The 18,573-nt window shown below is 39.3% G+C and overlaps 1 protein-coding gene across 13 annotated transcripts in view; it reads right to left on the bottom strand.

Annotated features, from left to right (window-relative positions):
• KDM4C (lysine demethylase 4C) overlaps nt 1–18,573 on the bottom strand; it is a 497,722-nt gene that overhangs the window by 436,073 nt on the left and 43,076 nt on the right. For all 13 annotated transcript variants that reach the window (XR_004029804.1, XR_004029805.1, XM_030812128.1 and 10 more), the window contains exons 3-4: nt 14,342–14,517; nt 7,219–7,333 (exon numbers count right to left, since the gene is read on the bottom strand). Coding sequence is in view for 9 of the 13 variants with exons in the window: in XM_030811740.1 (XP_030667600.1) it covers nt 7,219–7,333; nt 14,342–14,517 (291 nt within the window). In the remaining 4 variants the exon portion in view is untranslated. The remainder of the gene's footprint in view (nt 1–7,218; nt 7,334–14,341; nt 14,518–18,573) is intronic.

Below are 18,573 nucleotides of genomic sequence, written 5' to 3'. Positions count from 1 at the left end.
GGCCAGCCGGGCACAGGGGCTCACGCCTATAATCCTAGCACTTTGGGAGGCCAAGGCAGGCAGATCACTTGAGGCCAGGAGTTAGAGACCAGCCTGGCCAACATGGAGAATCACGGTCTCTGCTAAAAATACAAAAATTAGCCAGGTGTAGTGGCATGCAGCTGTAATCCCAGCTAGTCGGGAGGCTAAGGCAGGAGAATTGCTTGAACCCGGGGGCGAAGGTTGAGATCGCGCCACTGCACTCCCCCCTGTACGACAGAGCATACTCCATCTCAAAAAAAAAAAGAATGAAAGACAGGCTAAGACCTGACAAAGGGCTAATATCCAGAATCTACAAAGAACTCAAACAAATTTACAAGAAAAAACAACCCCATCGAAAAGTGGGTGAAGGATATGAACAGACACTTCCCAAAAGAAGACATCTATGCAGCCAACAGACACATGAAAAAATGCTCATTATCACTGGTCATCAGAAAAATGCAAATCAAAACCACAGTGAGATACCATCTCACATCAGTTAGAATGGCAATCATTAAAATGTCAGGAAACAACAGATGCTGGAGAGGATGTGGAGAAATAGGAACGTTTTTACACTGTTTGTGGGAGTGTAAATTAGTTCAACCACTGTGGAAGACAGTGTGGCAGTTCCTCAAGGATCTAGAACTAGAATTACCATTTGACCCAGCCATCCCAATACTGGGTATATACCCAAAGGGTTATAAATCATGCTACTAGAAGGACACATGCACACGTATGTTTATTGCTGCACTATTCACAACAGCAAAGACTTGGAACCAACCCAAATGTCCAACAATGATAGACTGGATTAAGAAAATGTGGCACATATACACCATGGAATACTATGTAGCCATAAAAAAGGATGAGTTCATGTCCTTTGCAGGGACATGGATGAAGCTGTAAACCATCATTCTCAGCAAACTATCACAAGGACAGAAAACCAAACACCGCATGTTCTCACTCATAGGTGGGAATTGAACAATGAGATCACTCGGACACAGGGCAGGGAACATCACACACTGGAGCCTGTCGGGGGTTGGGGGGCTGGGGGAGGGATAGCATTAGGAGAAATATCTAATGGAAATCATGAGTTGATGGGTGCAGCAAACCAACATGGCACATGTATACCCATGTATCAAACCTGCACGTTGTGCACATGTATCCTAGAACTTAAAGTATAATTTTAAAAAAAGAGAGAGAGGCGAAGACACAAGCCAGGGGATTTCCAGGCCCTCTCCCTCTCCTGTCAAGGATGACTATTCTGATCTAGTCCTTTAAAAACACCCTCACCCCTAATTCCTATGCTATATCCCAGCTGGATCAAAACTACCATGGCACCTTCTCTGCTCCTTAAAAGATTTGCCTGGGGCTAAGAGACAAAATTCAGACTCTGGAACAAAGCAGGTGGGGCTGCTGTGGGGTCATGGGTCAGATCCACAACCCAGGCCCACAGCCCTGTCTCAGGCCCCTCTCCCATATCCCACAGCTGCTATTCGAGTTTTTTCTCATCCTCCTATGCTCCTGCTCAGCAAACAACCTGCAATTTCAGCAAAAATACTGACACTACTAGGTGTGGTCTCACCCTTCAATTTACCTAGCTCTGGTCCCACGTTTCACTCTCTCTCCTTTCACTGGAACTTAGTCATCAAAGCCAAGTTCAGATGTCATCCCCACTCCAGAAAGTCTTACTGGAATGCAGGCCTGCTCATATTGCCTCTCCTGCAGGCTGCAAAGAGTCAAGCCCACTGCACCAACTGTCCCTCCACCCCACTAAGTCTATGAACTACTTGAGAAGCAGGATTCGTATCCATCTTTGCACCTTGCACAAATTACTTCTCTTATCTCCCCATACCCTCTCTCCAGGAACTCCCACCCCCACCAAAAAAAGGCTACAATTTTCTTACCATTCTTTTAAGATTAAGGGAAATAGCTACCACTAGAAATTCAAGGAAAAAGTAAACTGCAATTTGATGACTCTATAATTCCTTTCAAAATAATGCTATGAACCATGAGAAACCAGTTCTTGGTACAATTTAAATACTGAACTAAAGAATTAAACAATGTAAAGATAAGACAGTCAACAGCAAAACAATCTATGGGCTTTTTAAATGCACATTCATTACAATGAATTCAAACATTCCTGACAGTAAGCTATTATTACACTCACTCTGCATCATGCCCTTTAATGCACTCTTTTCTTTTGTTATTCTTCGTCTACCTCAAGGGGGGTAAATACAAGTTACTTTTCATTTGTTGAATTTAGGTGTCTTGAGTGTGATTGGTTTTGTTTACCAGAAGCAGTTTACAACACTCCTCTCATGTCTTTCTTTATGCTACAAAAGCATGAAAATGTCAGTCCAGCTCAGGAGCTGCTAAATGCTTCCACAGAGCCTGCAGAAATTCTATAAAATACTGCCTTGTAGGTCCTACCAAAATGATAGATTCCCAGCTCTAAAACCTGTAAACGATGAGGATGTTTTAAAACTGCGTGTTTACAAAGCAGTGGATTTTGTTCATTGGATTTTAATAACAAAAGTTACTCAAATCTGAAGACTAAAGTCAATGTTCCCTTGAAGCAATGCCAATGAGTAGTAAATGGCTTTCAAACACAAGCAGTAAATTGATAAGCACTGCAAACCAAAGTCCATCAACCTCATCTTTACAGTCAATGCTTATGCTATTTCACTACCAAATACATATAGCTAATTCAGGACATTTTTATATCAATTTTTCTGCAAATGATCCCAAACATGCTGCTTCTAGCTCTTAATTATATATACAAAAATAAGGGAACAAAAAGGTTAATTATCCTAAAAGGCGGTTTAAAAAAAAGAAAAAAAAAAAAACTTAGATTGAGTTTTATTTTATTTTCAAGCACTTAGACATACAACTTTCAGTCCAGGATCTGGATGACCCATCAGCTCAACCTTCTTCTCAGAAGCCTGAACATTTGCCAGGATACAACACACAGGAAGAAACTATGGAGAAGGTACAAAATACACCCATCAGCTCAGGGGCAATATGTAGTTGACAAAGACCTAGTTTTACATATTTCCATAACTATGATACTGACTATGCATAACGACTTCTCCAATACTGGTGTGGGGGATAAGAGCATGTCGTGGCCCTTTTACTAGCCTCCCAACTTTGGAAAAGCACTTGACCCTCTCTGGGCCTCATGTTTTGTTAAGTGTAAAAGGCCAACAGTACTCAAGCTGCCTCACCCATTCCAAAGGAAATCACACAGAAGCTGGTTTAACAAGGCAAGATGCCACACTCCTTAAGGAAGCCTACTGGTAAGAGCATAAAGATACCAGACCCACACAAATGTTTCCAATATGCCCACTCCCATCTGCCCACATCCCTCACCATCAATTTCCTACATGTTCTACTTGGTGCCACACCCTTCCCAGACAATTGCTCTAAGCACTAGAAGCTGCTCTTGGCCTCTCTCTGAGCCCTCACCTTTATCACACATGTGCATAACTTGCCCCTGCCTATGGGCCACATCTAATGACCTGCCCACAACAGCTAAACTTACATTTAGCTCATAAGAAATTTATTATCGCTAAAGAATAAATCAGCAAAGCATACACTTGAAACTGAAACAAACAAAAATCTACCATTTAATACAAGGTACAATTTGAAATTGGTAGTCTAGATGTGGCTAATGCTAAAAGAAATGGAAATGATCCTTCTGGAAAGCAATATTGGAAATGCTTCAAAAGCCAAAAAACTGTAAAAACCTTCTCAACTCTTTGGTGGTAAACATGAACACGCATGCAAACACAAGCATGCATATATACACACACTCACATAAAACAGAAAGACCAAAAGGAAATCATAAAAAGGTTATTCCTGGGCAGGGTGCGGTGGCTCACACCTGTAATCCCAGCACTTTGGAAAGCTGAGGTAGGCGGATCACAAGGTCAGGAGATCGAGACCAACCTGGCCAAGATGGTGAAACCCCATCTCTACTAAAAATACAAAAATTAGCTGGGCATGGCGGCGCGTGCCTGTAATCCCAGCTCCTCGGGAGGCTGTGGCAGGAGAATAGCTTAAACCAAGGAGTTGGAGGTTGCAGTGAGCCGAGACAGTGCCACTGCACTCTAGCCTGGCCTATAGAGTGAGACTCTGTCTCCAAAAAAAAAAAAGGGCTATTCCTGCTGTTTGATAACCTTATGAGCAATTTTTTATTCTCTTCTTCATGTTTTTCCGTATTTTTCAATTTTCCTACATGTACATATACTACTTTAATAAACAATACATTCTCAACATAGAGATTACTTATACTAGTAAAAATTCAGATGCAGAATGAGGAAAGGCTATTTTTTTAACTTTTATTTTTATTATTTCAAACATATACGTATTTAAAACACCAGTCTGTCATCTAGCTTCAATTATAAATATTTTGCTGGGCTGGGCACAGTGGCTCACACCTGTAATCCCAACACTTTGGGAGGCTGAGGAGGGAGGATCGCTTGCGCCCAGGAGTTTGAGACCAGCGTGGGCAACACAGGAAGACCCTGTCTTTACAAAAACATTTTAAAAATTAGCTAGGCATGGTGGCGCCTACAGGTAGTCCCAGCTACATAGGAGGTGGAGGCAGGAAGACTGCTTGAACCCAGGAGGTCAAGGCTTCAGTGAGCCATGATCATGCCATTGCATGCCAACCTGGGTGACAGAGCAAGACTGTCTCAAAAAAAAAAAAAGTGTGTGTATGTGTGTGTGTGGCCAATCTTCTTTCATCTATATCCATTCAACTTTATTTTCTTAAGTAATTGAAAAACAAATCCCAACCCTCATGTTATTTCAATCAGATATCCTTTAATATGCATAATTGATAAGTTAAGAAAATTACATAGCCATCATTCCATCCAATATGACAATTCTACAATATCATATAATGTCTTCAAAAATAAGAATGGTCTTTGAAATAACAGTGTTCAGCAATTAAAAATTCATACTTGAAATTGTGCTACTACTTCATACACAGGATATATAAAGAAGTATAAACCAATAAGAATCGCTAAAACCACAGAAAAGGGAACTTAAGCCAAAAAAAAAGGAAAGCATGACAAAAAAGAAAAGTGTATAAGAGACTTCACTAAAGGGGAAATCCAGGCACTTCACTAAAGGGGAAATCCAAACAGTCAGTGAACATAAGGGGAAAAAATCATAATGCAACTTAAAACCAAAAGATACGACTACACACACCAACAGAATGGCTAAAATTAAAGAAATGACAATATCAAGTGTTAGGCAGGATGTGGGGCAAAGGAAACTTGAAAACATTGCTATAGGAAGTGTAAGCTAGAAAAAACGTTTTCTTCTAAAGCTAACCATGTATATATAAGGTATATAAGAAGGTATAAGGTATGAAGTATAAGAAGCCAGTCATAAAAGAATGTACGCTGAATGATTCTAGTTATATAAAATTCAGAAACAGGCCACACTGAGCTGTACTGTTAAACAAAAGAAGAAAATGATTACCTTCAAGTCAGAATAGCTAGTTACCTTTGGAGGGAAAGGGGAGCCTATAGTAGGTAACAGGGCAGGTAAAGGAATTCTACGGTGCTAGTAATGTCTTCCTCGGTGTCAGAAATGGTACACAGGTGCTCACTTTACAATAATTCATAAAGCTCTAGGTTTACGTTCTATGCATTTTCTAGCTTGTTTTATATTTCAAAATAAAAAAGGTTTTAAAATAATATAATAATGGAATTAAGGCAAGGATTATTAATGAATCATAGATGCCAAATCCACCGAATGAAAGGCTGTTGGGGACAGATAGTCACCTAATATTTGAGTATACCCCATAGATCACTTATTAGTTACAAAGGGGAATCCTTGACTGAATCCTTAAAGGAGGGCGGGGGGGGGCAGTTATAACATTACTGGGAAAATTTGAATATGGTCTATACACTAGATAACATTATATAAATGTTAAACTCTCTTGTAATTAAAAGATACATACTTATATAATTCAGGGTGAACTATCGTGATGTCTGCATCATACATCAAAGAAAGAAAAATAGAAACAGAGATAAAGAGACACAAAGAAACATTAAGCAAATACGGCAAAATATTAACTACAGATCAAGTATCCCTTATCCATAATGCTTGGGCCCAGAGGTATTTCAGATGTCAGATTTTTCCCCATTTTGGAGTATTTGCATTATACTTACAGGCTGAGCATCCCTAATCTGAAAAATCCAAAATGCTCCAAAATCCCAAACTTTCTGAGTTTCAACACGATGCTCAAAGGTCATGCTCAAAGGAAATGCTCATTGGAGCATTTTGGATTTTGGATTTCTGGATGAGGGATGCTTAACCTGTACTGGTGAACCTAAGTGAAGGGTATCCAGGTGTGTATTGCACTAGTTCCACCTTTCGGCAGATAAGAAATTTTTCGGAAGAAAATAACGGGCCAGGCCTGGTAGTTCACACCTCTAATCCCAGCACTTTAGGAGGCCGAGGCAGTTAGATCTCTTGAGCTCAGGAGTTCAAGACCAGCCTGGGCAACATACTGAGACCCCGTATGTTTCGAAATAAAAATTTCAAGAAATAATAAAATAAATTAAAAAAGAAAATAATGAGAGAGGGCATAGAAGGTTTCAAAAGACAAAGAACTTTCAGAATTAGGGTTTTAAAATATCAGGAAAAGGCAAAAAGAATTAGAATATAACCAATGAATTATGCCCCCATTAAAATGGCTAGACTGTAATAACGTACTTTTTTAAAAAAAGAAAAAAATTATTACAATTTGTCTGTGAAAAAAAGGACAATATAAGCCTGTTCAAATATAACTTTTTTTTAATGATTGAGGGAAAGTACTGGAAAAATATATCTAAAATACTGCTTCTGCTTTAAGGTGTCAGTATAATGGATCATATTTCCTGTTTTCCAAACATTTTTATAATGTATTTTTGCTTTAAAAAGTTTTAATGTAATGAAAAGATCAGCCAGATAACCACATATCATGTTACTACTGAACAATTTCAGGTATTTGTACAATTATCTAGGTTCAGTTTGAAAAATACCAGCAGCGGAAATCCTACTGAATATTTCCTGTTGTCCTTTGAGGAATTATGGATCACCCAAAAGCACAACAAAAGAACACTTCTAAACTGCTTAAATGGTAACAAAACTGTCACATCCAATGATCCTTTACAAAACTCACTGTAAATATGAATGTACCTCATCATATATGCTCCCATTAATATCTGCACCATAGATGGGTGCCACAAAAGTTAAGTTCTTCCAGTACTTGCGCTCCAAATCTTCGTAATCCAAGTATCTTGGAGTACAATATCTGTAAAAGGTAGATGACAAAAAAGTACAAACCAGTAAGTCAGTTTTAGGGTTTTTCCCACCAAATTGATTTAAATCACTTTCTAAAACAAAATCCTACCAAAATGCAAATACTGCATGTTGTCAAATCTAACAAGTAAACATGCAAACTGATTTACATAGCTATCTGAATATTCTTAAGATTGCTAAATAACTCAATATCACTTTACATTTTATTAGAAAACTACTTTCATGAAAACAACAGAAGCAGAAAAGTGGTTTAAAAGTCATTATTTTAGCTTTCAAAGTATTTTTAAAATCTTTAATCAACTATACTACACTAAGAAATGTTACATATTTATATAAAAACGACATAACACTTAGAGAAACACTGACAAACAATAATCTCGCTAAAAATCCAAGAAAGTATAGTTAAAAGAAGATATTTTGCAGTTATTAGATTGGTAAATGCTGAATATATTAATGGCAAGAAAATAATGACACCTCTTAGACAACTACAGTGGGAATATAAACTGGCAAAACCATTCCAGCATATAATTTTTCTACACATATAAAAAGCTTTTCAAAAATTGATATATTTGACCCAAAATCTAAATGTAGAAATGCACCCTAACAACAGAGAGATGTGTACAATGACAGTTGACCCAGGATGTTTGCTGCAGCATTAATTGAAAACGCAAGTTTATATCCATCAACTAGTAATTAGCTTTAAAAAATACAGAATATAAAACAAGATAGATCTTTCAAGATACTGACATCAAATTCTATCCACAGTGAATAAATCAGGTTACATAATAGTGTGTATACTATATCCTATTTACATTTTAAAAAACCTGTAATTGTATATTAAGTCGTCAGAAAGAAATGTACACCAAATTATTAATATTAATGGTTATCTCTCACGTAGAAATTACAGAAAAGCACTTACTTCTCTGTATTATTAGGAATTTGAACAATAATCTTACCACAAAAAAGGAATACCAATGTTTCTTCTGGAAGAAAATAAGCAAAGAAAGAAACAAATGAGAATATAATGAAGCAAAGTTAAAAAGGTATTTAGCACTAGTAGAATCCCTATAAAGCATACTGGACATTTTAGATTGACTATAGAATAACCGACATCTACACTCACTATACTGGGGACTCCAAACTAGTTATCTGTGTAACAAGAATACCAAATAATGTAACAACTGTATTCAAAATACCAAACAACTTAATTTAACAAGTGTTTTAAAATATAGAACAACTTGAATTTACCCAGAACACTAAAATCTAACGCACAGTCAAAAATAAAAAGGATGGGCATGGGATGGGTGTGGTGGCTCACACCTGTAATCCCAGCACTTTGGGAGCCCAAGGCAGGAAGATCATTTGAGCTCAGGAGTTCAAGGTCTGCCTAGGTAGTGAGACTCTCTCTCTATTTTCTAAAGAATTAAAAAATTTTTTTTTAATATTTTTGTTTTGTTTTGTTTGGAGACAGAGTCTCACTCTTGTTGCCCAGGCTGGAGTGCAGTGGCACGATCTTGGCTCACTGAAACCTCCACCTCCCAGGTTCAAGGGATTCTCCTGCCTCAGCCTCCCCAGTTGCTGGGATTACAAGCATGCACCACCATGCCTGGCTAATTTTGTATTTCTAGTAGAGATGGGCTTTCTCCATGTTGGTCAGGTTGGTCTCGAACTCCCGACCTCAGGTGATCCGCCTGTCTCGGCCTCCCAAGTCCTGGGATTTACAGGCGTGAGCCACTGCGCCCAGCCTTAAAAATGTTTTTAATAAAAAGGATTAGCATGAAAGCACCATTAATCTGTCATCATTCCACCACTTCTGCTAGTAGGTTCCAGTAGTATTGGGAATTCCAGGCACAAGCTAAGCAAGCTAACTAAAGGTCAGAGTCAGGTGACAGAGACAGGTGTACATTCCTATTCCCCGGAGAAGGGATCCCCAATCCCCAGTACAGGTCCGTGGCCTGTTAGGAACCGGGATGCACAGTAGGAGGTCAGTGGCAGGTGAGCATTACTGCCTGAGTTCCACCTCCTGTCAGATCAGTGGCATTAGATTCTCATAGGAGTATGAAACCTGTTGTGAACTGTGCATGTGAGGGGTCTAGGTTGCACACTCCTTATGAGAACCTAATGCCTGATGATCTGAGGTAGGACAGTTTCATCCCGAAACCATCCCGCCACCCCCATCCATAGAAAAATTGTCTTCCACGAAACCAGTCCCTTGCCAAAAAGGTTGGGGACCACTGCCCCAAAACACAAAATGATCAGAAAGGATAAGATAGCAGAGACGCTGTTTATGAGGACTTCTACAGAAACTTTCAAGATTTTTGGAAATTGAAGCCCTAATCTGCTTTACACCATATACCAAGACCAATCTATCACTATGTACTCAATCAGTAACAAATTTTTTTTTTTTTTTGAGAGTCTTGTTCTGTCACCCAGGCTGGAGTGCAGTGGCATGATCTCAGCTCAATGCAACCTCCGCCTCCTGGGTTCAAGCGATTCTCCTGCCTCAGCCTCCCGAGTAGCTGGAATTACAGGCACATGCAGTATCAATTTTTTAAAATTCATAACTCTAAGAAAGATAAAGTTTGGTATTGTCCATTGAAGTTAAATTCTAAAATCCTTAAATATATTAAACAAATATTAATTCTAAACAAAATAAATGACTTGGCTAGTATCTGATCAGAGTCCTTCTAATGGACTGTCCTTCCTAATGGACAATCACAGCTATTCCACAAATCCAGTGTAAATTTGCCCGATACTGATTCAACCATATCTTCTTACCCAGAACCTCTCACTCACTGCAGTACAGTTCTTAAGAGGTGAGTTCCAGGGCCAGGCTACCCATGTTTAAACTGAGGCTTCCATTCATAAGCCACATAACCCTAGACACAGGGCTGAATATCTCTGGAACTCAGTTTTTCCTCTAAAAAATAGGGATAAAAACAGGAAGCTGGTTGTGAGGGCTCCATCAGATAATTATGCAAAGTACTTGGCTCTGTGCCTAGAGGAAAGTACACATCAGTAATGTTATTCATATTACCTACCATTATAAAATTTTATATTAGAGTTATATTAGAAATCTCTAGGTTTTCTTTGGACTACATTGCATTATCAACCAAATGAGCATGCCATCTTCTCTACTGCTAAGACTAAGTACATTACAGACGGTGTACCAGTGCCAGGTCCTGTGCTAAAGAAAAACAGATGAATGGAAAGATCCCAGCACTTTGGGAGGCCGAGGTGGGCAGATCAGAGGTCAGGAGTTAGAGACCAGCCTGGCCAACATGTTGAAACCCCATCTCCATTAAAATATAAAAAACTTAGCCAGGCATGGTGGCACACACCTGTGGTCCCAGCTGCTCGGGAGGCTGAGGCAGGAGAATCACTTGAACCCAGCAGGCGGAGGTTGCAGTGAGCCGAGATCACGCCACCGCACTCCATCCCGGGCAACAGGGCGAGACTCTGTCTCAGAAAAAAAAAAAGACAGGCCAGCAGAAAACCTCTTGTCTCCAACAAAAATTAATCTCATAACATGACCATTCCACAACCAGGTGATCCTGGCACAACTCTGTGTTGACAAGTAAGAGCATTGGTTCTTGAGGCTTAGAAATCCATTTCCTTGGCATTTGAAATAAATTTCTACATGAAACTGGCAGAAGAAATGCAAAAAATATGAATTTCAAAAGTTGTTTAACATTACAACAATTATAATGAAACTAGTCCCAATCAAAAGACAAATTAACTTTATTTATTTTTAATTTTTTATTTTTTTTTTGGAGACAAGGTCTTGCTCTGTCACCCAGGCTCGGGGGCCTTGGTGCAATCACAACTCACTGAAGCCTTGGCCTCCCAGGCTCAAGTAATCCTCCTGCCTCAGCCTCCTGAGTAGCTGGGACTACAGACACATGCCACCATGCATGGCTAATTTTTTATTTTTTTTAGAGACAGGGTCTCACTTTGTTGACCAGGCTGGTCTTGAAACTCCTGGCTCAAGCAATTCTCCCACCTCAGCCTCCCAAAGTGTTGGGACTACAGGTGTGAACCACTGTACCCAGCGTAAATTAAGTTCAAAAGAAATAAAATTAAAGCTAGAAATAATTTTTCAAATTATTTCCCATAATGGTTACATTTTACAACTAAAAAAAAAACCAAAAATTTTTTAAATCATCTCTAAACCCCAGAATGTCAAGAAATGTATATTCTGTTAATAAGTAAATCTTTACAATTTGCCTAAAAATTTATCCCATTTTAAGTGGATTTTAGTTTTTGTAACACTATTTATTCATTTGAAAAAGCACCTACCATATCCCAGCTACTATACAAAGCACTGTGTACACAGTGATACACAAAACAATGTCACCTGAATGGCTATCTTCAGAAAGTGTAAATCTACAACCAAGCCAGTGGAGCAATAATTTAACATAGATATGTATAAAATTTGTACTCAGTAGAATTATCTCGAAGTAGAAAACTGATACCATGCTGAAATAATCAAATGGGCTAGAGAGGATGATCAAAGTTTCTTTATAACAAGAGAAGAAAGAACTTAAAGGCTCAAGTCTTAATAATATTTTGAATTGCCAAGTAATACTAACAATGACTGCCTCTTAAAGTTATATATTGCTATATTTGAAATTTTATTTATTTTTTTCAAGACAGGGACTCGCTCTGTCACCCAGGCTGGAGTACAATGGTGCAATCACGACTCACTGTAGCATCGACCTCCCAGGCTCAAGCAATCCTCAGCCTCCTGAGTAGCTGAGACTACAGGCACATACCACCTGCCTGGCTAATTTTTGTATTTGTTGTAGAGACCAGATTTTGCCATGTTATCCAGGCTGGTCTCGAACTCCTGGGTTCAAGCATTCCACCTACCTCGGCTTCCCAAAGTGCTGGGATTACAAGTGTGAGCCACCATATCCAGCCTATTTTTGAAATTTTAAATAAGCACATATTACTTTTGTAACTGGTAGAAATGTTTCTGACCATCCTTCAAAATCCATCTCAATAGTGCCTACAAAATGAAATTACCCATTCCTTATGAACAACCACAGAAGCCTTGTATTCCTTTGAAACCTCATAGCACTTTGTACCTTTCCTATGGCAGTTCTGATAATTATCAAGAGTATTAACAATAGTTTTTAGTAAGTATAATCTGATTACTTTTAAGTACAAATTATCCCTTGAAATATCAAAGGAGCCAAGCAGAGTTATTACTCAGTGACCTAACCTATTCAATTAACACTTTAAGAGGGACACTGGAAATGGGTACTAAAACATAGTAACAGAAAACAGTCAATAGTTTATACTCGTAAACAGGTTTAATTGCCTCTGCAATCTTGTATCAACAGCATTGCACTTATAAAAGAATTCTGGAAGAGTTCAAAAGAAAATGCTTCCAATCTTTGTTGAAAGTTTCATGTTCTCGATTAATAAGATCTGAAAGAATAAAACTCTATTAATACCTACCCAAAAAATTCAAAAGAAATGATTCAAATTATATTAAACATAAAATTTTCAATTTCTTTGGAATAGCCAGAATGTTCCATAGTAGGAATTTAACATGCAGAAATAAGAGTCTTCAAGTAGCATCATGTGCTTACAATGTCAAATATAATTTTTCTAAAGGAAGATACCTAAATTCACCCAAAGTCTTAATCTCATTCACACCCATCCAGGGAATTCGGAAACTATGATTTTTGGTTGGTCTTTCAGGTTTTATTTTGTTTTTGTAAGATTTATGCTTTCATCTGGGGCCTTAATTATCATATCAGAATTTTTTAAAAGAAGTTTAACAATAATAATTGTGACAACATTTAAATATACCCACAAATTCATTGACACTCCTCCCTTCAAGAAGTAGAGCTTCATTCTCCTCCCCTTGAGTGTAGGCTACACTTAACAGCTGGCTTGTAGCAAACAGAATATGGCAGACATGACAGTGTGTCACTTCTGAAACAGGGCAAGGAAAGACATGTGGCTTCCTTCTTGCTGTCTCTCTCGGATCACTTGCTCTGGGAGAAGCCAGCTGCCATGACATGAAGAGCAGTCCATATGACAAGGAACTGAGGACCCCATCAAAACCCAAGAAAGGGGAGCACTTTTGTAAGAGAATCTTCCAGCCACAATTAAACGCTCAGATGACTGTAGCCCAGCCAACACGCTAACTGCAACCTCATGAGACCCTGAGGCAGAATGTGAAGGTCAGATTCCTGACCTTCAGAAATTATGGCTTGGTTTAAGCAGCTAAGATTTGGGATAATTTTTTTTTTTTTTTTTTTTTTGAGACGGAGTTTCACTCTTGTTGCCCAGGCTGGAGTGCAATGGCGTGATCTCGGCTCACTGCAACCTCTGCCTCCCGGGTTCAAGCAATTCTCCTGCCTCAGCCTCCTGAGTAGCTGGGATTACAGGCACGCACCACCACGCATGGTTAATTTTGTAGTTTTAGTGGAGACGAGGTTTCTCCATGTTGATTGGACTGGTCTTGAACTCCCGACCTCAGGTGATCCACCTGCCTCGGCCTCCCAAAGTGCTGGGATTACAGGCATGAGCCACTGTGCCTGGCCAATTTGGGATAATCTGTTACACAGCAATAAATAACTAATGCAATGGTGGCCTTTCAAGTCATTGAAGGTTTGCTTTTAAAAGTACTAATCTTCTAATACATATAAATCATTTAAGGCTTAAACATTATCAAACGCACACCAAAAAAACTGCCCAACAAACATGAATCGTGTAGAATCAAAAACTCATGGTAACTATAGGATAAGAAGTTCCACTTATAGCTATTAGGAATGAGATAATAAAATAAAGAGCAATTTCTTTAAGTCAAATGTTCAGGCAACCACCTAAAGAACAGAAAACAGAAACAGTTCAATGAAGGGTGAAAAATTGCATGGGAGACTCCTGCTTTTCATTTATAAGCTCCTCTGTCTACTTTGTTTCTTAACATATTTACATAAATCTTTGAAGGAAACAGAAATAGCAAACTGATTCTACTCACTTGCCACTGTTGGCCAGCTGCCTGAACTCCTTCACAGTCATCGCTTTTTTCTGGATGTTGTACTGAGTGAACAGTCCTGACTGCCCTGTGACCATCTGCTGAATTGGTGCTGGAATGAGCAAATTATCAATGTCATCATAGCACTGTCTTGGCTTCCACTCCTTAGGAGGAATCACCTAAAAATAATGAAATAAAATATCATCTTGAAAATACTCCAAGTAATTTAGCTTTTAAGTATTCTGATAAAATACAACTGAAGAATTTCTCAGTCTCTCTATGACAAATGTGTAAAAAAAAGATGAATTATTTGCAATAAAGCAATATGACGTTATTCAATAGCAAAATTTATTGAGTACTCACTATCCCAAACACTGTACTTGTATTAAACTCATTTTGAGTAGGTCCTATTAACATCTTGATTTTAAAGATAAAATTGAAAGACACACAGAAGTAAAATAATTTGAAGTTAAAATGGCTAAAGACTACTTGAGCTGAAATTCTAATTAAAACAGTTTGAATTCACACCGAGTGGTTATGTTAACCTGCCTCTCAATAGACGAAATTGGCAGGGCGCAGTGGCTCACACCTGTAATCCTAGCACTTTGGGAAGCCGAGACAGGCAGATCACCACGTCAGGAGTTCAACACCATCCTGGCTAACATGGTGAAACCCTGCCTCCACTAAAAATACAAAAATTAGCTGGGCGTGGTGGCACGTGCCTGTAGTCCCAGCTACCCGGGAGGCTGAGGAAGGAGAATCGCCTGAACCCAGGAGGCAGGGGTTGCAGTGAGCCGAGATCGCGCCACTGCACTCCAGCCTGGGTGATAGAGCGAGACTCTGTCTCAGGAAAAACAAAAAAAAGACGCAATTATGTTTACATAAATAATTTCTTCCCCAAAGAAGTTCATCTTTATTGAATATGATCTAAGTACCTATGTGCTGTTTATATTATTATGAGAAAAATAAGTAAATACATAGTCAACATTATATTCATTTTTTTTTTTTTTTTTTTGAGACGGAGTCTCACTCTGTCACTAGGGCTGGGGTGCAGTGGCACGATCTCAGCTCACTGCAACCTCCGCCTCCCTGGGTTCAAGCGATTCTCCCACCTCAGGCTCCCAAGTAGCCAGGATTACAGGCACCTGCCACCACGCCCAGCTAATTTTTGTATTTTTAGTAGAGACAGGGTTTCACCATCTTGGCCAGGATGGTCTTGAACTCCTGACCTCATGATCCACCCGTCTCGGCCTCCCAAATTGTTGGGATTACAGGCGTGAGCCACCACACCTGGCCAACATTATATTCTTTATAGATTTCTCACACAATATGGCGATAGCACAGTGGTATGCTAGTAGATCTTTAATAACCAGCTTTCCAGAGAGGTGGAGGAAACCTTGATTTGTAGCTTTTACCTGTTTCCATGGTATAATACTCCCACCATGGCCAATCTGAACCTACCAATGTGACATCACTACATAAGCAGCTGGGAACAGATGTGCACTATCAACTCTCAAATGCCAGTATAAGGTGCCTCAGCACACCAGTGTTTGCCTGTAGTATTTAAGTACTTGATTACTAAGAGTGTAAAGATCCAGAAAACATTAAGACCAAAAATACATATTGATAGGATTTAAAATTAGAAGGTAATAGCCAGGCATGGTGGCTCACACCTGTAATCTCAGCACTTTGGGAGGCCGGGATGGGTAAATCACTTGAGGCCAGGAGTTGTAGACCAGCCTGGCCACTATGGTAAAACCCAATCTCTACCAAAAATACAAAAATTATCTGGGCGTGGTGGCAGGCACCTGTAATCCCAGGTACTCGGGAGGCTGAGGCAGGAGAATCACTTTGAACCCAGGAGGTGGATGCTGCAGTGAGCCAAGATCACACCACCACACTCCAGCCTGGGTGACAGTCCGTCTCATAAATAAATAAATTGAATTAAATTACAATAGAACATAGAACGTCATGAAGTAATTCATGATCTATTGCTGGATTTTTCTTTTTTTTTTTCTTTTTATTTTTGTTACAGATGGGGTTTCGCCATGTTGCCCAGGCTGGTCTCAAATTCCTGAGCTCAACTGATCTGCCTGCCTTGGCCTCCCAAAGTGCTGGAATTACAGGGATGAGCCACTGCACCTGGCCACTTTACCACCTTTAGAAGTTGTTTTAATTATTTTAAAACAAACTTTTTTTTTTTTGAGACAGAGTTTTGCTCTTGTTGCCCAGGCTGCACTCCAATAGCCCAATCTCGGCTCACCACAACCTCCACCTCCCGGGGTCAAGCGATTCTCCTGCCTCAGCCTCCCAAGTGGCTGGGACTACAGGCGTGCACCACCATGCCTGGCTAATTTTTGTATTTTTTAATAGGACGAGGTTTCACCATGTTGGCCAGGATGGTCTCGATCTCTTGACAGCATGATCCACCCACCTCTGCCTCCCAAAGTGTTGGGATTACAAGCGTGAGCCATGGTGCCTGGCCTAAAACAATCTTTTTAAGGTTTTTTATTGAAAAACAGCACACATGTAGAAAATGCATAATCACAAGCACACAGCTCTGTGAATTATTACAAAGCAAACACCAAATGACCTACTGCCCAGGTGTAAGAGGCAAGATATTGCTGGCACGACACAGGCCCTCCAAGCGCCATTTTCCAACTACATCTTCCCTATTGCCCAAGAGGTAACCACAAGTATGGTGTTTATGGCAATCACTTCATTGCTGGGCTTTAGTTTTATGCTTCTATATGCATACATATACACCAGTTTTGCAAACATATAAAAATGTAACCCTACAGTATATACTACTTGAGGTTTATCTTTCATACTTCACTCATATTTTGTGAGATTTAAATATAATGGCCTAGGCCAGACACGGTGGCTCATTCCTGTAATCCCAGCACTTTGGGAGGCCAAGGTGGACAGATCACCTGAGGTCAGAAGTTTAAGACCAGCCTCGCCAACATGGTGAAACCCCATCTCTACTAAAAATACAAAAATTAGCCAGGTGTGGTGGTCAATGCCTGTAATCCCAGCTCCTCCGGATACTGAGGCAGGTGAATTGCTGCAGTGAGCTGAGATCACACCACTGCACTACAGCCTGAGTGACAGAGTGAGACTCTGTCTCAAAATAAATAAATAAATAAATAAATAAATAAATAAATAAATAAATGTAACAGCCTATGTAGCTGAAGTTCATTGATTTTCATTCCTACTCAGTATTTTGTCTTAAAATATTTATGTATTTATAAACTGATAACCATTGGTGGTCATGTGGCTTTTTCTAATTATTGGCTATGGCAAATAACGCTATTAATATTCTTGTACAGATATTCTAGTGCATATATGCACATGGGTCTCTAAAAACATCCATGCATACACAGACACCTCTAAGAATCAAATTACTGACACATAGGATACGTGTAGTTCAAATTTCATAGATATTGCCAACTGTTGCCAAAGTGGTTGTACCAATTTGCACTCCCAAATGCAACATACGAGAGTTCCCATTCCTCCACATCTTCATCATCACCTAATACTGTCCATCATTTAACTTTTAGTCTTTCTGTTAAGTGTACAATGGTACTCAAGTGTGAATTTTATTTGTATTTTCCAAACAAATGAAGAAAGAAAACTTTCAATCCGTATGTTTACTGACCTTACTGATACTTTTTTTTGTTTTCAGACAAAGTTTCTCTTTTGTTCCCTAGGCTGGAGTGCAATGGTGCGATATCAGCTCACTAGAACCTCCACCTCCCAGGTTCAAGCAATTCTCCTACCTCAGCCTCCCTAGTGGCTGGGATTACAGGTGCCTGCCACCACGCCCAGATAATTTTTTGTATTTTTGTAGAGACAGGGTTTCACCATGTTGGCCAGGCTGGTCTCGAACTCCTGACCTCAGGTGATCCACCCGCCTCAGCCTCCCAAAGTGCTGGGATTACAGGCATGAGCCACCAGGCCCAGCTCACTGATACTCTCTTTTATAAAGTACTTATTCAAGTCTCTTTATCATTTTACTATTGCATTGTTGGGTTTTTTCTTATTAACGTATATAGGTCTTTTATATATTCTTTTATATATCCAAGGAGAATACTCTTCAATGTGTATGTGTATATGTAGGCATATACAGAGAGAGAGAGAGACAGAGAGACAGCATGTGTGCACAAGAGCATGTAAATATCTTCTCTTATCCTGTAACTTGCCCTCCAATCTTTTTTTTTAAGAGACAAGGT

This window comes from Nomascus leucogenys, chromosome 1a (genome assembly GCF_006542625.1).
Source record: "Nomascus leucogenys isolate Asia chromosome 1a, Asia_NLE_v1, whole genome shotgun sequence".
NCBI lineage: Eukaryota > Metazoa > Chordata > Mammalia > Primates > Hylobatidae > Nomascus > Nomascus leucogenys.
This window is presented reverse-complemented; position numbering and strand designations above follow the sequence as displayed.